The sequence below is a fragment of the Meles meles genome, chromosome 11 (genome assembly GCF_922984935.1).
Source record: "Meles meles chromosome 11, mMelMel3.1 paternal haplotype, whole genome shotgun sequence".
NCBI classification, from domain to species: Eukaryota; Metazoa; Chordata; class Mammalia; order Carnivora; family Mustelidae; genus Meles; species Meles meles.
In genome coordinates this window covers 83,186,907-83,210,863 of record NC_060076.1, presented here as the reverse complement: position 1 = coordinate 83,210,863, position 23,957 = coordinate 83,186,907, and the positions used below count along the sequence as shown (strand labels likewise).

The window sequence follows — 23,957 nt, the reverse complement described above, 5'->3', positions numbered from 1 at the left end:
CCCCAGGGAGTTCCCTCATCCCCTCCAGCACGTGGAGACACGAGGGAGGTCTGCAACCCCGAAGGGGGCTGTCACCCAAGGACGCTGCCGTGCTGGCCTTGTACTTCCCAGCCTCCAGAACTTTGAGCAGTAGCTTTCTCCTGCTTGCAAGCCAACCAGCCTCTGGAACTTCGTTGTAACAGCCCCAGTGGGCTAAGATTGCTCCTTGCAAACCTACCATGGCTAGCTTGGCTGGTCTCTGGGTCCCATCCTCCTGCTTCACTGGCCCCTGCTGTCTCCACACTTCGAATTCCGACTCTTCACATCCACACCATAACTGAAGGAATCTGCCTAGAACTTCAATCAGTCCATCTCTGATACCTAAAACTCCTTCCTTCATTCACAGTGGGAGAAGTAAGGGGCTCTCTGTGACCTCGGCCCCATTCATTATCTGGGGCAGGGAGGTCATCTCATCTTATGTATTTACTCCCCTTTTCTTAAGACTCAAAAGAAAAGATGTATTTAGAAAGAAATCACACTCACCGTTTGTGAGGCCTGTTTTTACTTTCTTTGAACCCTTCCTATCGGTCAGCATTCCGTCACCTACTTCGTCTACGTCACCTCAAGTCATCCTCACGGCACCTCTAAGAGGAAGGTCTATTTCTGTGTGCATCTCACAAGGAAGAAAACAAAGACCCAAAGCCAGCTTGCCCGAGCCCTTGGAGCCAGGAAGAGGAGAAACTGGTTTTCACCCGGCTCCATCAACTCCTATCTGGGCACGTGTCCTAGAAAACAGAGAGCCAGGCTGGCCCACAGGACCGGTGAGCACATCTATGAAGGAGGCAGAACGTGCAGAAGAGGAAAAGGGGAGAGAAGCTCATCAAGCGCTGGCCTAAAGATATTATTTAAGGAAAATAAAATTCGCATGCTCACAAACCTTTTTCTTTTTTTCTCATTTAAAATTTGGCCTGAGATTCAATCAGCCACCTAAATACATATTTACATAATATGGTAGCAGCTGAAAAGCCCAGAAATAGGACTTATACCCATAGCAAGCCATTCGGAGAGTTCTCCACGTAACTCAATTTTAAAGAACGCCATGTTTTAGGATTCACTGTCTATTCGTTTGGACGTCAGAAAAAATACATGCATAATGAGGTATAACAGTTTATAGTCCAGTCCCTGTATATTGGAAAATGAAGGAACGCATTTAAGTTCTGTTGACTTGCTTCTGGTTACGAAAACAATTCTGTGTTTAAAAAAAAAAAAAGCATAAAGAATAAATGAAACAAGATGGGATTGGGAGGGAGACAAACCATAAATGACTCTTAATCTCACAAAACAAACTGGGGGTTGCTGGGGGGAGGTGGGATTGGGAGAGGGGGAGGGGGCTATGGACATTGGGGAGGGGAGGCGAACCATAAGAGACTATGGACTCTGAAAAGCAACCTGATGGTTTTGAAAGGTCAGGGGTGGGAAGTTGGGGGAACAGGTGGTGGGTAATAGGGAGGGCACGTTTTGCATGGAGCACTGGGTGTTGTGCAAAAACATTGAATACTCTTACACTGAAAAAAATAAATGGAAAAAAAAAAAAGCAAATGCTCACACTCAGTCTTCCACGTACCCACACAATGCCATGGATCCACAATTATCGGTAGAGCTACAGTGGTCTGACCATGTGTTTCTGAACACATTCACTCTCTCCAATTCATCTTCTCTTTCCTCACACCTCTGAACGGCCTCCCTGCACTGACCCCCATCCCCGCACCCACCAAAATCACGCACACCCACAGGCACTGGCCCGATGACACCTTGGCCTCAACCACTGCGCGCCCACGTCCTAGCTGCAGCGTCATGCACACTGGCCATCCTTTCTCCTGGCCCCTGCATGGTGGGGAAGCCCACCATTAAGCCCTCTCTTGGGACAAACCTCTGCCTTGCTTCTCCTCCTGTAGTTTCTCCCTTTGCTGGTGAATCATCCCCAGGACCATAGACATTTGTTATCCCCGCATGAAAACAAAATAAGAGAGCCTCACCGGGCCCCATCTCCCCAGTGCAACCAGCACCCGGCACTCAACTTTCTCCAGTCGTACCTGACATTGGTGGACACACCGTGCTGCCTCAGGCATCTGCACTGGCTACCCCTGCAGCCAGGGGCGCCCCCGTCCCACCAGATGTCTCTGCCTGGATGCCTCTCTCAAGTCTCTCCTCCTCCAACTTTTCAGTGGCCTTCCTGCCCTAGGCTACCCTCCAAAGAGTCCAACCCAACCCCCGACTCTGGCAGACCCCTCCCCATTGTTTCCTATTCCCTTATGCAATTGATTTTTTTCATCACTCCTTACCTGACATTCAATTACATCTTTTTATGTGTTTCTCTGCATATTATTTGTCCTCCACACCCCTTGCCCCTCTACCCGCACACACTAGAACACAAGTCCAAAGAAAGCAGGCACTCTTGTCTCCTATTTACCACTCATCTCCAGTGACTAGAAGGGCAATCTGGGACATAGTAGGTGCTCAATAAATATATATCCGTTACAGAAATATTACACTCTACCAGACAGAACTGTAGAGAACCCAAACCTCTGGGTTTTGAAAGTCCATTTTTCTACTTCTTCAGACAGTCTAGTAGCAGAATCAGCTTTGGGGAACTGGAAAAAGTACGTATCTTTCACCTTGCTGATGTCACTCGGATTCGTTCCTCACAGCTATAATTCAGACTTTCCTTCTTCTCGTGGAAGTATATCCCCACGCACTGCTCCTCGAAATCATGAAGTCTTTTCAGATCCTCCTCACTCAGGTAGAGTTCTGTGTAAACAAGCATGGTATGTTTTAAAAAATCATTATTTGTCTTTAATAGGAAGCTGATACGGAGTAGGAATGGCTTTTCTTCTACTGCTGTTGAAAATCAATAAACTATTGCTGGTGTGAGAAAACTCAGCTGCCTTGTCACGCCAAATTCCTAATATTAATGGAGAAGCACTGTGCAGAAACAATTAATGGAGAAGCACTGTGCAGAAACAAATAAAAACACCAACCTGGCTCTTCCCTATTGTCTTATAAACAGGTGTGGGAATCTGAAGATGATTCCTGTGGAACAGACATTTTCTGTCCAATATGCTCATAGGTTAGACCGTTTCTACACATTAACAAAACTTCACTATATTTATATGCACATGGGGAAAGAATTTGATTGTCTTTTTTCCCTGCCAACTGTTTGGTAAGCAAACTATAGGTTACAATCAAGTTTGGTGACGTCTATTCTGTTAAATTAATCCAGCAAGTGTAAGAAAGCTTCACTTCGTTACACTGAGTTTGTAGATATAGTTGACCCCTGAACAACACGGGCTGAAACTCACTTATAAGTGTTATGATTTGTTTGGGGTTTTTTTCCCAGTAAATACAGCACAGTACTGTATTTTCTCTCCCTTATGATTTTAATAACCTTTTTCTTTTCTCTAGCTCACTTTGTTAAATGTCTAAGTATATAACACAAATAATACCCAAAATATGTGTTAATTGCCTGGCTTCTGGTAAGTAAGGCTTCTGGTCAACAGTAGGCTATTAGTAGCTAAGTTTGAGGGGAGTCAAAAGTTATATACTGATTTTTGGCTGTGCAAAGGGCTGGCACCCCAGCCCACATGTTGCTTAAGGGCCAACTGTGTAAGTTACTCTACTGGAAACAGAGGCATTATTGCCAGCCAAAGGCTGAAGCTTTCCACTTTGCTTGACATGATTATAATTAACTCACAGAGACACATCGTTTCATGATATTGTGGAGCTAACACACATCAGTGTCAGCCTTCAGTGATCCCATCCATCCCATCTACTACCTTGGCCCTCACTCTGATCTAACAGAAAAACATATTAGCTCATGAGGAAGTTTCTAATACTTGAAAAATATGTGAATGGTGCTGCAAAAAAGGTTTAAAATGGAGCATTCTCTTCCTTCAGTGGTTTCACTTAAATGAGGGAAAAACCCATAATGTTCCCTCAGACTTAGAAATCCAAACATTTATTTTCCAATAAAATGAGACAGAAATATTAATTTTAAGTTGAAAAACAGGGCAAAGAGAAAACAACATTCAGCCATAAAAATATGTCCACAACTCAAGGACATACCGTTTTCTGATTTTATGGTGTGGAAGAATCAGATACTGAAAAAAATCCAGTAATAACCACCCCCCAAAACAAACTCTAAACGCCTGTTTGCATTAAAGAATCTCTTGTGAAGGAGAAACTTTGCAGTTATCGTGATTTGATCCTTCTGTGGATTCCTGAACGCTAACAACCCAAAGACCAATTCCAGGGGCAGGCGCGGCTAACGTCTGTGGAGCATTCCCGTGACTCTCCACCAGGTGGCACTGCTGCCCTGTACGCGCACGTCAATCTTCACTAACGGAGTGGAAGAAGTTTCACAAAAATTCAAGAATATTCCAGAACTCTGGATGGACACTATCCATCAGAAATTTACTTGAGTTATATACGGGAATCATCCTATAAGCCCAGATGAAAGTGAAGCTGAAATCTGGCCAAATTCCAGCCAATTCCAGGATCTCTCACCTGGTTCACATGCTAACAGCTTGACGGTGTTCCACAGCTAGTGCCCTGCAGGGCTCTCTATGAGAAGCCTAAAAATTAGAGTTAATTATAAGCCTTTAAATTAACTTCGGTTGTGTGGTGCCTGTGTGGCTCAAGTAGTTAAGCGGCCAACTCTGGATTTCAGCTCAGGTCACAATCTCAGGGTCACGGGAGAGAAAGCTCAGCATTGGGCTCCGCACTCAGTATAGAGCCTGCTTCGGATTCTCCTTCCCTTTGCTCATCCCTCCCCCCAGCCCCAACTCTAAAACAAACAAATAAATCTTTTTTAAAAATTAACTCCAGAGGAGCTGGGGAGGGTGGAAAGGAAAAGTACAACTCCAAAGTGACTTGAAAAGAGAGAAATACTTCACTGAGCCAATTGCCAGCAGAAACCAAAGCATACCCACCCTTTCAACCTTGTAATAACACCCGCAGCCTAAGAGCCCCATGAAATGTCTAAACAGCACACACTCCCTTATCTGAAACTCCTGGAACTCCTATGTTTTAGAATTAAGAGTTTTCCTTAATTTAGAAAGGTAATACAGTGCAATATGCCATAAGTGAAGTAAAATCCCTACCTGAGGCTACGGCAATACCTAAAAGCCAACACATCGTTTTTTTGCAGCAGAATCAATGAATATTCAAGCTACGAGGGATAAAGAGAATAAATGGCTTCACATTAGTCCCATCCGCCTCTTTTGTCCAAATGACTCTCTAACGTAAGAGGAAAAAAAGCTTTCTGCTTTCAGGGGTATTTTGGATGTAGGAATTGAGATAAGGTTTGTGGATTTATGCATTTCCTCTGTATGTACCAACTGTGAAATTGCTTGAGAGGAACTACAATAGATCTGTGAAACCACAATAAGAAATGTTCTGTTATAACAATTAGCTTGGAGTCATATTTGCAGTGAAGACATGGATAAGCAAAATGAACTAGGAGAATCTCCAAATATGCAGACTAAAGCACTAAAAAGGAGGAGGAGGAGGAGAAGAAGGAGGAAAAGGAGGAGGAAGAGAAAGAGAAGGAGAGGAGGAGAAGGAGAAAAGAAAAATGAAAATCCACATTTCTCCATCTTGAACTGAAAATGTGAAACAACCATACAGAATCATCTCCATTCTCAGCAGATTAGGAAGCAGAGAATCAGGACTCTGATTCATAAGTGAAGCCAAGTCTGTCTTTCTGAATTCTCTCAGTTCACAAGACCTCCTGTGACTCCCCTCTGTTTGGATTTCCCCTTTGACAACAGGAAAATGAGTATGGGTCACTGTGAGTACTCCCTAGGAGTTACTCTGATGACTTCCCAGGTGAAAAGAGAAAACACTAGTTTCCCGGGTGACATGGAGCCTTAAACATTCATGCAGAGATCCCGTTCTTACTTCTTCCTTTCTTCCGAAGTACTGGTTAATCTCTGCATAAGGTACCACAACCACATAACGAGATCAATGTATCTGCTTCGACCCGGGTCTGGGCTGATATGCTATTGTGTGGGAAGGCCCAGAGACTTCCATCCCGTGCCCTGAACCCAACTGCGTATTTTCACCTTGGATCTCCACTCTTTACCCTCTTCCCTGTGCCCCACAAATGAAAACGTACTTAATCCAACATCACCCTCTTCTTGGTCGTTTGGGGCTTGATGATGGCAAAGACGGCGAAGGAGGAGACCGATGTGGCTCAGCAGGATGAAAGGTGGGGGCAGCCACGGCTTCTGGTGGTAGGTCATGATGTAGCGATAGCGATTGTATTTCCACAGTTTATTGGAAATGGATTTCATATCTACATAGACGTTACTGTAAGTTGCAGGGAAGAGAGGATAATGTTTCAGTACAGCATCCTAAAATACTACAGATTCTTTCTCTATTTTCCGACTTTTATGATTGGTTCGCCCGACATTCCCAGCACTTAGTCAACAAAAATAATATCCATTGCCTTTGTGATTCTTCCTCTACCCAGACAAGATATATTAAGCACCTTCTACAATCAAATAGGCTAATCAGAATAATAAAAAGATAGAAATTACAATCAGAGAGAAAAATGCTAATGTTTTAAATGCAATGAACATAAAACTGCCTCCGGAACTTATCACTATTCTTGGTTCACCATCTCTTCTCAAATAAGAAGCTCTTTTCAGTTCATAATTTATCATTCACAGTAAAAACTGCTAATGTTTCTCTGTATCATTAATGAATTAGAAGAGAGTCTCCCAATGTTAAATGTGAGAACTGACAGAATAATCCTAGTTAAAATACCCAAATGAAAGAATATTAATGAAGAGACCAAGAAGAAAAGTCGGTTCAACCTAAAATAATCAATAAGCAGAACTCCGATTTAGAAACTACATAAAAATTATTTATGTTAACTTTACAATGAAAATAATCCCTTATGGGTAGGCCACCTTGGATTTTCCCTTTAATGACATCAATTTTAACGTGCAGATAGTATGTTAGATACTGATACCATAGAACTGGCAATGGAAATTGCGGATGCTGCATTATTCTAAAACAATGTGTCATCCCCTGATTACTTACCTTTAAGTCTACACCATCATGGGGGTGGGGAGAGGACACCATGGGATGTCTATCCTAACACTCTGCGTAGGCTAATGTTTAGTTTCTCTAGGGAAAGATGGCAAAGTAGTACTTGAGGACAGCCAGAATTAGCCAATAAAAATACAGGCAGCCCTACACCTGAGCCATGATAAAGAGAAGAAAGCAGAAATATCCTGGAGAAAGCCAGATGAGAATAAGAGGAAGGGAGAAAGTTTCACAGAATCCGTAAAGCAGATGATGGGAAGATAAAAAACTGAGTTTTAATAGTAGTTCTCACAAGTGTGGTCGGAACCACAGAATTAGCATCAACCGAGGACGCGTCAAAAATGCAAATTCTTGGACCCTAACCCAGAACCGCCCAATCAGAAACTCTAGAAGAGACATTATGGCAATGTCTCCACAAGCTTTCCGGGAGATTGTCCTGTACCATCCAGCTGGAGAACCACCACAATGAAACGCGGTCATTCCGAGGGAGACTATGGCTCGCCCGCCAGCAGGTGGCGATCTTCACAGTGTAGCTCAGGGTTTTTGTAATCACTACAATCTGGAATAGGGCCCTGGACAAACAATCAGATCTGGGGTTTCTCAGCTTGTTTGGTCCTCCCTCTGCCCCTCTTGAGAGTGAGACAACGGGTCTGGGAGGATTTCTCAACCTCTCTTTTGACACCTGTCATTTGTGAGAAACAAGTCTTATACCCTCTCTGAATGTTATTTGAAATGTCAAAAAAAAAAAAAAAAAAAAAAAACCCAGCTATATTCACTAAACACCAGTAAATGTTAGAAGTTTATAAAATGGTGGGCTAAAAGAGATGACGGCTATTGTATGATCTTGTAACAAGGGGGAAGACAGGTCTTCCTTGTATAACAATAGTCTTTTTTTTTTACGTATTCTGATTTCTGTTTTTTTTTTTTAACTTAGATTTCATTGCACTGATTTATCTTACCCTCTTCAGTGGAATAATCAATGAATAAAATACCTAGCATTGGGTGCCTGGGTGGCTCAGTGGGTTAGGCCTCTGGCTTCGGTTCAGGTCGTGAACCCGGGGTCCTGGGATCGAGCCCTGCATCGGGCTCTCTGCTTGGTGGGGAACCTGCTTCCCCCTCTCTCTGCCTGCCTCTCTGCTTACTTCTGATCTCTGTGTCAAATAAATAAATAACATCTTTAAAACACCTAGTATCGAGCCTGGCATCAATGAAGGTTTCAAAAAATACTAGTTTCTTTCCATCTCTTCACCTGATTTCTTTCATCCATTAAACAACTATGTTTATGCACTCTTTTTGGTACTTGGGGAAAATTCATCAGCAAAAAAGACAATAAAATATCTTGTCCTTGTGGGACTTATATTACAATAGAGGAGACAAATAAACAGCAAAAAAGTATAAATAATAAAATATATTTGTATTTTTAAGTGGGTATAAAGAAGAGTAAGGGGGACCAGGCATGCCACAGAGATGGCTGAAGGAAACGGGGCTGCACTTTCAAATGTCATCCTTAGACTAGGCCTAATGATAAAGGGAACAGGTGAGCAACGTCTCGAAAGAGCTGAGAAAATGGGCCGCACAGATGCCTGAAGGAAGAGCGCTGCAGGCCAAGGGAACAGCAGCTGCAAACACACCTGCGCTGGTAGAAAACCTCCAAGGGGCCGTTGTGATTGGAGAGCGGAGGGTTAGGGGAAGAGTCGTGTGATGCATGATTGGAAAAGCAGCAAGGAAGCCAGGTCACTGGGGCTCTCTAGGTCTTGGGATCTCTCAGGAGCTTTGAAATGGGAAACCACTGAGAGTTTGGAGCGGAGTAGTGACATCATCTGACATATGTTTTTAAAGGGTCACCAGTGTTGAGAACAGACTATAGGGGCCCAAGACAGAAGCGGAGGAATAAGTAGGAGGCTCTCTGTAGCACTGGGTGGCAAGGGGTGGTTGGGTTGATGATCTTTTTGAAGGCAGTCAACAGGCAGTCCTGACAGTGCCGAGGTAGAGAGGTAAGTGGTACTGAGAATGACTCCGAGGGTTCTGATGTCAGCAGCTGGGGAAACGGAGACTTGACAGACACTTGCAGGTCTTCTCCATAGATTTGGGACAGATGAGGAGTAGAGTAAGTATATTCTTGGAAAGAGAGGAGATCAAGGGTTTGGACATTTAGAATCTTAGAATTCTATTACACAACCAGATGGTGGTGAAAGGAGGCAGTCGGATCTGTGACCGGAGCGTGAGGAAGAGATCGCGGCTGGAGATACACATTGGAATTTGTCAGCATTACGGGAAACTGACCAAGATCACCACACCAAATGTAAATAAGAAATGTGCAAGATCTGGGCCCAGGGGATGTTCCAATGTTACAAGATTGAGGAGAAGGAGATGACCTAGAAAAGCAGACGGAGAAGAAATGAAAAGTGAGGTAGAAGAAGATACACTGGAGCCAAATAAAGACATCGAGAACCCCTCAGCCAGTTTTTCATCTTAGCACCTGTTATTCTTCCATGACTCCAACTTATTCCTTTACTACAATGTGTGATCTCCTTTTATTCTGCTTTTATTGCTTTCTGTCCATTTATTGCTATTTTCCTTTTCCTCGTGCTCTGCTCTCTTCCTACCCGTAGTTTCATGCCCACGTGTTAAAACTACAGTGAAAAAGGAAAAAAAAAAAAGGAACACACAAAAACCAAAGGCTACATACTCAAAATATGAGCATCTACTCAAAACAGATTTTGATTTAAATGAAATCATCTTGATGTAATTTTGATTTTGATTTAAATAAAATAACCACATTTAATTAAAATAACCTACTTGAAAAAAGCAATCAGCAGGTTCACCATGATGATATATTGCACGAAGAGGTAGACAGCTTGGAGGAACGGAGTAAGAAAAGAACCAGGAGGGCAAGATGGTTGGCTTGCACAAACTACAAATAAAGAATTTAAAAGAACGAGAGATACGGTGAATCACAGTCCTATGGCTCCACAGAAATACTTAGCACATTAACTTAGCAGAATACCACCAATTTTTGACATCTGTACGATGCAGGTGAATGTTTTCCAGGTTTTTTTATTTTTGTAGTTTACCTACGAAGGTTTGATTTCGGCATGAGGGCAAAACCCCCTACCTACCATCTATATCGGAAGCATAGACTTCTCCATAAATCATCCAGTATGGCTCAAACACGATGTCTCGAGCGAGGCTCCAAGACGGAAGCTGCTTTGGTGAAAGGATGGCCTTGCGTGCCACTCCAAAGCTCAGCAGGACGATGGCCATCAGGATCACAATGTAGAACATGTTTGCTGTCTGCAAAAGAGCAAGGCACAACCAGAATTTTACTGCAGACTTGAAATTTAAAAGAAACACTAGCAGCATTCATAATTATACCTCCCCAATAGGAAGACTGCCTAGTCACTGAGCATAATGCCCCAGGCCACAAAGAGCTGGGCTTCCTCGGGCTAAATCATCTCCTTCTCTCTGCATATATGTTCCATGCCCATGGGGTCTACGGAAAAACGTTAACTGTGCTAAGGGTAAAGAATCTGTGCTTAAACAAAAATTAGGGAGTGTTCAAATTAGCCAAATGAGTCCTGATCCTGACAAGTGTCTTCAGGAGTTGGCGAGAGTCTGAGAAATTGATCAGATCAGATTCATTTCACTTACAAATGTACATCAACTCAACCCATTTGTTCACTGTGGTAGAGACAATTGTGCCATGGGGATTCCATGAGCTCCTCCGCAATTCTTAGCCTGTCTTCCACGAAGCTGGGACCATATGACTTACCTAGCTGATGGCCTGTGGAGGGACAGGAAGTTATTTTACTTCCTGTCCAGAATAATTTAAAGCAGTTAGACTTTCTCCATCCCTCTCATTCCCCACCATAGGAGACCTTGGAAGCCACATGCGGACATGGCTCCATCCCAAGATGGAAGATTCTGGATCCCTGAGCTATAGGGTTAAGGTCAGCCCCCATGAACACTCATTAAACTTTGCATTAGGGAGAAATAACTTGTGCTAAGTCACTAAGATATATTAGTTACCTCAGTATAGCCCATCTGAAAAATACCAGTGTCACTGAGACCAGAGAAAACACTGCTGGTCTGAAAGTGTAAAGAAAAAGTCTGTCTTTGGAGTCCTGGAGGCTCTCCCTTTTCCGTTCTTCTTTGTTTTCGTACTATCCTTCTTTCTCCAGAACTTGCCCCTTCCCTGCCAGTGAGTATTCCAGGAAGAAGAGCCAAAGACAATCTGCAAATTCTGTGCTTCCCAGAGGGTGGGTCTCAGGCCCTGTACGGAGCCCGCTGGAGAAGGCTAACCCAGCTGCACAGAGCCGGGCAGCCCAGATTTGAATCCTGACTCCCCTACTAATGCCCTTGGGAGATTTGCTTCCTCTCCACTTCCTTATAGGCAAAATGTGGATAATAATAGTACCTATCTCATAAAGTCATTTTTGAAGATTAAATGAGTTAATAGGTACAAAGTACTTAGAACAGGGTGTGGCCTATAATATAGACTATTTAAGAGTTGGCCAGAGTGAGGAGATAAAGAGAGAAATTGATATTTTAGCAGAAAATATTACTGGTGATAGTCTCACACAAATTTCACCCTCGAAAATTACTATGCTTAGGGACAAATTTAATTAAATCATATTATCTGGCCCCTACCCAAAAGCGAATAAGCAGAGTAGCCAAATCAACCAACCAATATACTCTCCAAGGACATTTATTAAATAGGAGTTTGCGGTTATAAGGAAAGCAGAGATGAAATGAGCTGGATGTCTGTGCTTCTATGAATAATTCTAAAAGTTAAACCGTTGGATGCGAACCATGAAAGAACCATTACAAAGGACTCCAGAATATACAAGCAGACCGTACTCACCATTTTTGCAATCATGGTCACATACGGACCTACATGTTGATTCACAGCAAAGAAGTCCAGGAGCCGTGAGAACCAGAATATGATGTCTATGCAGTAGATGAGTCTTCCAGCTGTGTGCAAAGGAGGGTCGCCCCACCGAAGGCCAAAACCAACTGAAAATAGGCCAATAGCCACAGTTTCTATTATGTTCCAGTACTCACCAATCCATACCTTCACCTTTTGAGTAAACTTCCCAGGTTCTGAAATACAGACCTAAAAGAAGATAGAAGGGCGGGGGGGGGGGGGGGATTTAAAGAATAGGGTATAACCCAAGAGACTCACAATAATGTTCTTCAGTCCATCAACTGCTCCCTTAAAGAGTAGTTTGAATCCCACCAAACCTTAGATCACGTAGATATTTTACACTTGATCTTAGCCAAAAGGCCGAGACGCGATCACTTAGATATTTTAAAGACTTCAGTGATGCTTGGGTAATGAATGATTAAAACAATTCTGTAAGTGTGTTTTAATGTCATTGCTAGTGTGAACCAGCTATTTGAGAAACAAACCAGAAGTCCAAAAAAAAAAAAAAAAGTTTTTCCTAGCTTTCGTTAACCCTAACACAGGGGACCAGAAAGACATTTTAAAACTCAATATTACAGCAGAGCTATATACCTACAATTTTATCATTGTGAGGGATAGCCAAGTGCAGAGGGGACTGGTGTGAAGTGAAGAAATCTTGCAATCTGGTCCTGCTCCTGCTAAGTGAGTTGCTGAGAAATTACTAAGAAGGCCATATTAGAAGTCACTACTAAAGAAATTACCCCTGCAACAGAGTATCAAACAAATTCAAATGTAAAATAATTAACTTTCTTTCCTAGAGCATAAAAAATGGTGGAATTCAGGTAATTGTTTTCTATTCCTGAATTTCTATTTCTGAATTGTTTTCTATAGACTCCACAATAGTAACTAGCAGGCGATTTAGGTATAATTACTAAGAATCCATTTACTTGGTGTATAATATTGGTCATACCAGCTCTAGGACAAAATAAGTGTCTAAGTGCATAGACACAGAGATACATACACATCACGATACACAGACATCAAGACGGAAAACAAAGTCCTAATTGTACTGTACAGAACTGATTGCAGGTACAATGGCAAGGATGCTAAGTTATTTTTTTTTTTCAAGTGACTCATTTGCAAAACTAAAAATGAATGTTTTGTTTTTTTGGACTCCTTGCCTCAGGGATTTGCAGCTTCAATTTTCAAAGATATTAGTAAAATAATTCAAAAGCTATGAATGAACTCTTTACCTATAGCACAGCCCGGCCATTTCCGTGCCTTGTGTGAAATGGAGCTGACAATGGGCAAGCGATGGTAGGCTACAAAAATCAATCTCATTAAAAAAAAAAAAAAAATCTGGGAAATCAAATAGTTGGGGGGGGTCTAACAACAATTAGATAGCGTCCCTCTAAGACTGATAAACACATAAGGACATCTTTAAAAATAGCTGCTTTCAAGGAACAGCAACCAGCCAAGTATTTGGCAAGGAGTAAGGGTTGAGCTCAGAGAAGTTCCCCTGAATACCCTTCCTGTAGCAAGCAAATTAGGATCAGCATTGCCTGTCTCATCCCTACCCTTGACCCATCTGCCCATTTTCATTTTGAGCCCCAAATACCTCCTTGCAGAGGTGAAGACAAAGGTAGAAGGCGTGACTCACCTCCCTGACTTTCTCAATGGCATTGGTGAAGATATAAATGATGACGAGCCACTCTTGCACAGTGGGCTGGGGCTGCATTTCCACCAACACAGTGTAAGTGAACAGCATGAGGAACGCCAAATATGCCATCTAGGAGGGGGACACACATTCCCTGGATGTGAGTGAGAGTTATAACGGAGAATGCCAAGCAAAGACAAACAGCCAGGCAGAAACACACAGGAACGTCAACGTCATAACATGGGAATGTAACTAGGACTGCCCCCCTGGTTATCAATAAGCTGGTTTCAAGGTAGGCAGAATAATCTCTAGTTTCTGTCCCAGAATTCAAAGGAAGGAATGAAGGTCACTGTTCCCAAATGCATGAAGGGGCACTGTCTCTTCTAGTTAGCTCCTGACTGGAATTTCCAGAATCCTGCATATGCCAGCGTGCCAACAAGCCAGGAGAGAACCACACACTTTCCCCTCCATCAAAGCACAGAAAACATGTATCCCAAGCACACCGATGAGCAGTATCAGTAGGCGCCTATTTTCAAATGTCATAAATTGTGACATTTACTTTTGTTGGGAGTTGGTTTTTTTAATTTTTTTCATTTATTAGAGAGAGAGAGAGAGAGAGAGCATGAGAGAGAGTACAAGAGGGAGGAGGAGCAGAAGGACAAACAGACACCCCACCGAGCAGGGAGCCCAACTCGGGGCTCAATCCCGGGACTCATGACCTGAGCTGAAGGCAGACAACTAGCCAACTGAGCCACCCAGGTGCACCTTCTGGGAGCTTTATTTTATGTCATTAAAACATACTGGTCAGTGGGAAAGTACTGTCTGACTGTGAGCCCTTGTAATTAAAAGACTGTTGGCATTTGTATCTTCAGCACTCAGCACTCGGCCTAATACATGGTAGACATTCCAGAAATGCATGTGTAATTACTATTTATATTAAACCTAGATTGCCAAGATCTTCAAAGAATTAAGGCACAGTAAGCACACACACATATATACATTGTGATGAATAGCTTTGCAATCTTATCTAAAGTCTTATTTTCTTAAAATATACTCCCAGAAGTAGAATCACTGGGCAGACACATTTAAAACCATGACACATTACTCAACTGTCCACCAAAAAGGCTTTACCAATTTCCACAAAAAACAGCAATGCATGAGACAGCGCAGTTCTTTTTTTTTTTTTTAATTTTTTTTATTTATTTGACAGAGAGAGATCACAAGTAGGCAGAGAAGCAGGCAGAGAGAGAGAGAGGGAAGCAGGCCCCTGCTGAGCAGAGAGCCCGATGCGGGACTCGATCCCAGGACCCCGAGATCATGACCTGAGCCGAAGGCACCGGCTTAACCCACTGAGCCACCCAGGCGCCCAGCGCAGTTCTTTAAATAGCCTCAGATGCATCAAAGTGCCAGATCAGTAGAGAGAAGTGTGTGTGTGTGTGTGTGTGTGTGTGTGTGTGTGTGTGTGTGCGTGCGTGTGTGTGTGTGTGTGTGTGTGTGTGTTCCCAACAAGGTGAATCATTATTTTAGACGGAATCCCTATTTTTGAGATCTTTTTGAGCTCTAAGTTTGGTACATTATCCCCTCAGTACAGTTCTATGTAGAGAATGGCTAAAACCACTCGTAACTACACAGCTGGGAAGCCATATATCCAACAGGCGGTGCCTGCGGCATGATGGGTATCGCTGCTGCCTCTGAGATAAAGAACCTGCTAGAAAAGCATAGAAGAAAGTTAAGGTAATTTCTATTGATTCTATATTTCTCTAGGCTTATGCCTCAAAGTCTAAGCATGTTTGATGACTGCTTATACACATAATTAAATAAATTTGTTCCGTAAAGCAGTTTCTTCTTTTTGTTTTTTCCATTTTTCTCATTGGCTTCACAGTGGCCAGATACTAAACCACCACAGATATTGGTAATATTGTTCCCGACACTTGATTCCTTTCCATCTTAAGATCCAAACATGTTTACATTTTTTGCTTCTTCACCATCACATGTATAACAAGACGCTGCTTCAGTAAAGCACACACATTATCATAACATAGCAACGTGATAGCCAAGACAAAAACACCTGCGCTCCCTGCCATTATGGTGGGCAGACCTGGCTGGCTAATAGGTTCCATTTGTTAACACTTTGTTGTTGTTATTCTATTTTCTGAGCTTTACTCCTGCCTCTAAGAGTTCATCAGCTGGGGGTGCCTCAGTGGCTCAGCCAGTTAAGCATCTGGCTCTTGGATCCAGCACAGGTCCCATGCAGATCCTAATCTCAGGGTCATGAGATCAAGCCCTGTGTCAGGCTCCCCACTCAGGAGTCTCCTCGGACATTCTCTGCCTCTGCCCTTTCCCCGGCTTGTGTATTCTTCTTTTCTCTCTGTCAAATAAATAAGTAGTTCTTTAAAAAAAAATTATTTTTTAAAATAAGAGTTCATCAGCTGGAAATTTCTAAGGACAGAAATACTTGAATACTCTTTTCCCAGTGATGTGACTACAGTTAAAAATCTCTTGAAGCTACTATCAGAGTCTTTGGAATATTTTGTTGCATATTCACAAAAATGGTGAAATTTCATCGTTTGAAGGAATATTTGATTGTGAAAACAGAGCTATGTACGTATTTAGTAAGTATATGCAACAAATGTTTGGATGGGCGAGTAAATATTTTGAAATACAACACATTTAGATAAATGTCCTTTCATAATCACACTTCAAATGTTTTAGAAATACAGTCTTGGCCATGAGCAATTTAAAGTATATATAAGCATTAGAAAAATGCTCTTAAATAAATGTGAAAAGCACTTATCACATTTAAAGTGCAGTTAATGATTTTTCTCTATCACTAAAATCAATTTGTATTTGTATTTGTATTTGTTCACAAATTTAACTTCTACAATTTTGTATTTGTATTTGTTCACAAATTTAACTTCTACAATTTTATTGTCCTCCAAGAGGTGGGGGGGGGGGAGGAATAGTGTCAGAGGATAAAATAAAATAAAATTTTATTGTCCTCTATATATTTATAATCCTATGTTATTGAAATGTTTGCATTTTTTCTGTCTATATTACACATTGTTTCTAAAAAATAGGAAAATCAATTCAACTGCTGATTTCTTTGCCCAAGATGAGAAAAGAATCCACCCCCACCATTTAATTCTACAATCACTTTCGTTAACTGGTTGTTCCACAAAGTTTTAAGCGCTCAGTCCCAGCAGAACTAACGGGAAGCACCCAGCAAAGAAGAAAACGCTTGTTCTTCCATTCCCATAGTGGGAGAGATCGACTCTAACCTTTCCTCACCTCCCTCCAATCTTCTTTGCTAACCCCTTTGTCATTTTTGGGTTTTTTTTTTTTTCTTACTGAATTTCTACATTTTCTCACAAGTTGACAAAACCAGGCATATCATTGCCAAAATCGTCGTTGACTACTGGCCAGCATGAAGACTATATTTAATTGCTGCACTGAAACCAACCATGTAAAACCAGAACTTGACAATTGGAGCACTGTAGAACTCATAGATCTTCCTGGTCCACGGAAGGCTTTGGGGATCGCTCTTTAAATCAAAGTGCTGATTTTCATCTGGTTTCTCATCGGGGCCTCTTTCCAAATCATAGTCTTTCTGCAAAATAAATAAATATTTATTGTTAGAGCCTTAAGTAAAATACTAATATTTGCAAATATCCAAAAGATATAATCCATATGAAGATAATAAATATATTAAGAATTAACTGGGCACCCACCTGCCAAATTAGAATCTTAGACTTGGAAGAAAGAAAACTACGTGTATTGTAAAACCTTTGACTTTGGGGTAGAGAGCACAGGCTTCTCTGAAATGCGAACTAAGTCTCCAATAATCAAACCTAGTCAAACTAAGGATAGTTCCAAGGATTTAAAAATGGTCCCCATTCCTGTTCCATTTAGTCTCCTTTATTGGTATTTTAGAACCTAAAAATATCATAAAATCCCCATGAAATCATTAACAGATAATACAATTATTTCCGTAATAGAGGAGGACAAAATGGACATCCATCAATGATACAGTTTCCAATTCCCAGGAAAATTGGGCACAGCATTACTTTCAGAATTCTAGCTTTGATAGCAGAGGTGCTTTGCCTGAAGTTCATGGACTCTTGGAGCTTCTGGAGCTCCTCGAACCTCCTGAAACTATGTGCAAGTATTTGTGTTGTACACACATTCTGCTAGGGGTGTGTGTTTCAGTCCAAAGAGGTTAATCCTTGTCTGTGATGAGCAGTAAGCATCTGTGTGGCAGACAAGAGGCTGCGTGATGCCCTATGCATATGCACAGAGAACAGCCTTTTATAAAGCTGGGTGGGGGGGGAGAACTGAAAAGAAAAAAAATCACCTGTAGCCCGGTTGCTTTTGGGAAAAGGGAATTTAGGGACGGTAAAAGAGAAGCAAAAGAGATGTCACCCTACTTTATAGAGCTCTGTGGGGTTCTAATTTTTAAACAGGAAATGCACTACTTGTGTGATTTGAAAAAATACTAAATGAAAACACAGCAATGTTTTCTGATGCTTCTTAGACGAGTACATTTCTTCGACCTAGCCACAAAAGGTGTCCTTCTAGTGTCACACCTGCAAGACGGGTATGATTTTATGTGCCAAGAAATCAATCAATGTTGCTTGAGTTGTCTCAGGCATCGGGATGGCCTGACTGACTGCTGTCATTCACTTCATTTTGGGCGGTGAAATTGGCATTGTGACCTCAAAAGTGTAGGAACTGACCTGGTTCTTAACAGGTTTGAACCTGCCTAGACTTAAAATACTTTACAGCGAATGAGAAAAGTCATCATTTACTGTGATTTTAATGACATCAGTATCACTTCAAAAAGACACCAGAAAGCAATTTCAGTAATGACTATGTAATTAAATAACTCTTTTTTTTTTCTAGGAGTTTCTCATTAGGTATTATTTACCCTTGACAGTTTGGTATGGATTATAAAGTCCTAATTGAGCTTCTCTCTCAGTTGAACTCCAAGACACCAACTACCATGAAGACAATGTAAAAATATAAATTCAGATTCAGAACGTCTTCCTTCTCGCTCCACCTTAGAAGAAGGTAAACAAAAATATTTCACTTAACTAGATTTTATTCAAGTCTCAATATAATCAATCAAACTCTCTTTCTCTCTCCCTTCCCTCCTCTCTGCCTTCCTTCCCCCTAACCTTCTCCCCTCTCCCTGTCCTCTCTCTGCTCTTTCTGTAACAGGAATCTGATCAGCAGGCACACAGAATAAAATCATAACGACAACAATCAACTCTACTGCAATTCATACCTATTTTCCATTGTTATCACTATTGTCATTCCCACTTAATGACGTTCTGATAAAATAGCTTGTTGTTCAACTTTAGAAAATATTTTTACACTGTGGTTTATCAACATGTCTAAGACTAAACTTGTCTTTCTCCTTCCAAAGCTGCTCCTTTTCTAATCACCCCCGCATCTCTTCAAGATGGCCTTGTTTTAACCATCAGCCTCTCGGTCATGTTTGCTATCTCCATTTCATTCATGCCCCCTGTCCAAACGTTACCTAATTCTTCACTTAAGAGCTCTCTTTTCCTCTCTATGCCCATTGCTACTAACTGTGGTCAAAGCCCTTAATCCTTCTCATTTGGACGGTTTTATCAGCTGATGTTCTCCCTGCTTTCGGCCTATCTTCCTGCTACGTCATCCTATTCATTGGAGACAGAATAATTCTCCTGATGGCCAGATCATCCTGCTACTCTGGTCTTGGGCATCCCTGGATCTCCATCACCTATGGAAAAAACACCACATTCCTTCATAGCATATACAGGAGTCTCCGTGATCTAGCCTCAATCTACCTTCCCAGCCATACCTGCAAATATTCCCTCCTTGTCCCATATCTACTACAACCTAGACTCGAGCCAAACCATAGAACTTACAGTGCTTGACACATGCCTTGCATTTCCTACCTCTGTACCCCTACTTACTGTCTGTCTCCCCAAGGAAATGCTATTTCCACACCTCGTCAAGCCCCAGCTTCTCCACCACCTCGTGCACAAAGCTGCCACCAGTCTGTAATCCTCGCTGACCCCAAGTGAGAAGAATCTTCTTCTTCCCCTAGTTAGGCCATTCTGCCATCTTGCTATAATCTGTTCCTGAGAAAGCTCAAGTCATCAAAAGTCACGTTTTCGAAGGGCTAGCAGCTAGAGAGATTGCAAGTTCACACAGCAAAGTTCTTTTGCCTGTAGAGCCTTCGGCAAGGACCTTTATAAAACCTCACGAGGCCGATGCAGAAGTTGACTCTATCCAGCTTCAGGACAACAGCCTTCCTTCTCCAATTACCAGTGGTGCCTTCATTATATTCGTACCACCCACAATGAGCACAGGGCCAAAGCACAAAGACCCACTCAAAGAACATCTCCGTCTCACCTGTCTTCATTTTGCTCCCAAAATATGTAACACAAATTGTGTTCCTCAACTAACCACGCGTATCATCTTTAACCAGGATTGTGAAATCAGCCACGTCCCATCGAATGTTGATGCCACCCACGCTCTCTGCTTAGCGACGCTCCAAACAGATCAGGTAATCAAAAACTAGTGCTCTGATTAAATTCAAAGGCAAAAGAACATTGCTGTTGTGATTATAATCCATTCATAACAGAGCAGGTTTGGGGCACCTTTTAATAAAAGTTTTAAATTGAATAATGCTGAGGTAGCGTGGATATTCTCTGGTAATAAGTTCTGTGGTGGCAAGGGTCACGTCTGCCTTAGTTACTGCAGTGTTCCAGAACATTGAATCTTGTCTGGCACATGGGCTGTGGCCATTAAATACTCAATGAATTAATAAATCCAATATGGCCATGTCCCAGCCATCCAGATGGGCAACGTCATAAAAAGGACCACTACACTACAGCCAAAGTTTAATTTTTCAGGAACCTGTGAGAACTTACTACATTTTTTAATGTTAAAAGCATGTTAATTGCCATTTAAGGAAGGACTTTCTTCTCTACAAGTTTCCCTTTAAGAACAACTACTTAGGGGAATGTTCCAGCCATCTACAAGGACTTAAGTGTTCGTGAGAGCTTGTCTTCTGCGAATGTTATAGTGCCAAAACTGAAGTTATATCCACTTGCAAACCACTATCTGCTACCAACTGCCAAAATATTTACACACTTGTTTATAGATAGACAGATAAGCAACTCTCTCCATTTTCCAACAAACTAAACGTGAACACATAAATAAGCAAAATCAAACAAAATTTCTCACATATAAAGATTTCATTTTATTTCTAAAGATGTTAAGTCAACACTACATTTCTTATCCTTCCTTAAAAAAATTTTGAAGTGGTCTAAGCTTATTAACCAGATCATTAAGCCAGAACAATCACAACTGTAACAACTTGATTGCCCAGCTTTGTAAGATAATTGCTCACACATTCCACAGAGGTTAAAATGTACCTGTCATCTATTGTATTCTGAGAACCCCAGATAGAACCATCAGGCTTAGTAAAGTGAGGATGGAAGAAAGCAGGGGAAGGTAAAGGAGAGGAATACATATATCCCCAGGCAGGCACAATAGTCAAAATATTTAACAACTGATCTGGCAGAGGCATTAACCAATCAGAATGGATCCTCACCCCATCACAACAAATGTCAGCCAGACAAACTAATTATGATTACCTGTAATTATTTATTTTTCATTTAATACCTATTGAGTCCATTTTTTAAAGCTTTTATTTATTTGACAGAGAAAGAGAGAGATTACAAGTAGGCAGAGCAGCAGGCAGAGAGAGAGAGAGAGAGAGAGAGAGAAGCAGGTTCCCCACTGAGCAGAGAGCCCGAAGCAGGCCTCAATCCCAGGACCCTGAGATCATGACCTGAGTCAAAGGCAGAGGCTTAACCCACTGAGCCATCCAGGTGCCCCAATACTTACTGAGTGCATCTTAAAATTGTAACAAACACTTCACAAGTGCAAATGAATATCCAACAATATGCGGAGAAAGATGCCTCATTAAAGTATTGAATACCAAGGAAGACAGTCACTGTACCTACACTAATAAGTTTGTAAGTAATGATCTAAGCTGAGAAATAAAACACAAAAAAATACATGCACAGACAGCATCCTGGAGACTCTCAGAAGAAAGGCTGCAAGAAAAGTAGTTCAAATTACTCAGGAAAACATATCATCCAAGAACTCAAGTAAAATTATTTGGTCACTAGATTTAACAAATGAAAAAAAAAATGTGGAGTGGAATAGTGAAGGTAATGCAAAGCCTAAACCTGAAACTTTATAAGTATTTTTAAGGATATGAAGCATTCTTCATTATAACTTCTTTTTTTTTTTTTTTTTAAAGATTTATTTATTTGACAGAGAGAAATCACAAGAGAGGCAGGCAGAGAGAGAGGAAGGGAAGCAGGCTCTCTGCTGAGCAGAGAGCCCGATGTGGGACTCGATCCCAGGACCCCGAGATCATGACCCGAGCTGAAGGCAGCGGCTTAACCCACTGAGCCACCCAGGCGCCCGTAACTTCTTTTTTTTTTTTTAAGAGAGAGAGAAGTGGGAGAGGGGCTGAGGGACGGAGAATCTTAAACAGGCTCCACGCCCAGTGTGGAGCCTGATGGAGGGCTGATCTCACAGGCTGAGGTCATGAAATCAAGAGTCTGACACTTAACCAACTGAGCCAGTGAGGCACTCCTCTTCATTGTCCCTTTAGAGAAATAGTAACTCTATTTATCCTACTAGTTACAAAGGAAAATAAAAAGTTAAGCACCTGCCAAGATATAATAAAGATGTTCTTTACCAAAGAACAGGATATTTTGCTTAATCATATATGGGGGTAAATTAGATGTATCATACATGCCATTCCCGATCACAGATAATATGATTAAGACCACTAAATACATTGTTTAATAAACGACCTTTGTGCATGTGTGTGTTTGGATGCAGTCAATACCATGAAAACCGCATTCATTAGGATACTATACTAACCATAGAAGCACTTTCTTTCGCGCCGGGGTTCTGGTCACCGTAATACCATGCAAACTGGAAGTCCTGCGACTGGGGAACATGCGACATCTCTGCTCTGCTTTTAAATTCCAACGACAAAATGGTGGGTGGAAAAAGAATACTTATGATGATCTTTAAAAGAAAATAAAGCAAGATAAGTAGGAGGGATTATAAAACAAGGCACAGGTAGTAGTCAAATCACCAAATGAAGATTTTGATGTACATAAAGCACCAGACCTATCCCTATATCAGCTGATACCCTGATTCTGTAGGTATTTTTGACTCAATTCCAAATCTAGCAGTGTTTCCCCGGAAAGCATATGTGTATAGCAAAGTCCAGTGCAGGGTTATGTGTAATAGCAAAAACATCCGTCAACCTACATATCTATCTATATAGAGGGCTAGCTGGTGGGGGGACAACCTAACAGTGAAATACTATGCAATCATTAAAAAGATAAAAACCACTTCTCAGTGTATTGAAGATCTCCAAGTTATACTGTTAAATGAATAAAAGCAATTATATATTATGTATTATATAATAATACATATAGTGTGATCCCATTATTGTACAAAAAGAGAATTAAAAATTAGAAAAGATATGTTCATAAATATATATACATTTAAAGGTTTAAAAATATGTATACCACAGTAATTATTTATCCCCAGGGGCGTGCAGTGAGAAGTATTATTTTTCAAAGAACATAAGCAGATCGCTTTCGTAATTCTTTAAAGCAGTTAAGCAATTATTATCCCATAAAATACATTAAAGCTTATTCATATTATAAAATCAAGAATATTAAAAACATACTGTCACTTTGTTCAATTTATCTCACAGCCTACACAAATACTTATTTTTTTAAGATTTTATTTATTTATTTCTGTGAGAGAGAGAAAAAGTGTGTGCATGTCCACAAGTTTGGCGGGGCGGGGAACAGAGGGAGAAGCAGGCTCCCCTCTAAGCAGAAAGCCCGATGCAGGACTCCATCCCAGGACACTGGAATCATGACCTGAGCCAAAGGCAGATGCTTAACTGACTTAGGTGCCCTGTATTTATTTTCTTTGCCAGTAAAACCCAAGGAAGGTATAGAGCTGTAATTTTTTCATTATATTAGTATCATTCATGAATCAATTTATAGGCTATTCAAAGGAATATTAATGTTCAACCTGTATGGCCTTTCAGAGTAAACAGTTCAGGAGATCAACTAAATGTTATAAAAATCAACTTGTTGCATACTACCTCTTTCAAGCTAAATTAGGCCTTAGTATTCTGGGATTCTGAACAAAAACAGGATTCACCCTGTCTACCATACATGAGTAAATAAA

The 23,957-nt window shown here is 41.3% G+C and overlaps 1 protein-coding gene across 11 annotated transcripts in view; it reads right to left on the bottom strand.

Annotated features, from left to right (window-relative positions):
• The window catches only part of TRPM6 (transient receptor potential cation channel subfamily M member 6), a 165,920-nt gene that overhangs the window by 46,554 nt on the left and 95,409 nt on the right, over positions 1–23,957 (bottom strand). For 7 of the 11 annotated variants that reach the window (XR_006820706.1, XM_046022199.1, XM_046022196.1 and 4 more), the window contains 8 exons: positions 22,617–22,766; positions 17,116–17,262; positions 13,659–13,787; positions 11,957–12,208; positions 10,212–10,386; positions 9,892–10,006; positions 6,155–6,348; positions 2,655–2,787 (listed from right to left, as the gene is read on the bottom strand). Coding sequence is in view for 9 of the 11 variants with exons in the window: in XM_046022199.1 (XP_045878155.1) it covers positions 2,655–2,787; positions 6,155–6,348; positions 9,892–10,006; positions 10,212–10,386; positions 11,957–12,208; positions 13,659–13,787; positions 17,116–17,262; positions 22,617–22,766 (1,295 nt within the window). In the remaining 2 variants the exon portion in view is untranslated. Of the gene's footprint in view, positions 1–2,654; positions 2,788–6,154; positions 6,349–9,891; positions 10,007–10,211; positions 10,387–10,743; positions 11,823–11,909; positions 12,209–13,658; positions 13,788–17,115; positions 17,263–18,579; positions 18,712–20,057; positions 20,094–22,616; positions 22,767–23,957 lie in introns of those variants that run through there. The other 4 variants (XM_046022203.1, XM_046022204.1, XR_006820707.1 and 1 more) reach the window with 4 other exon arrangements.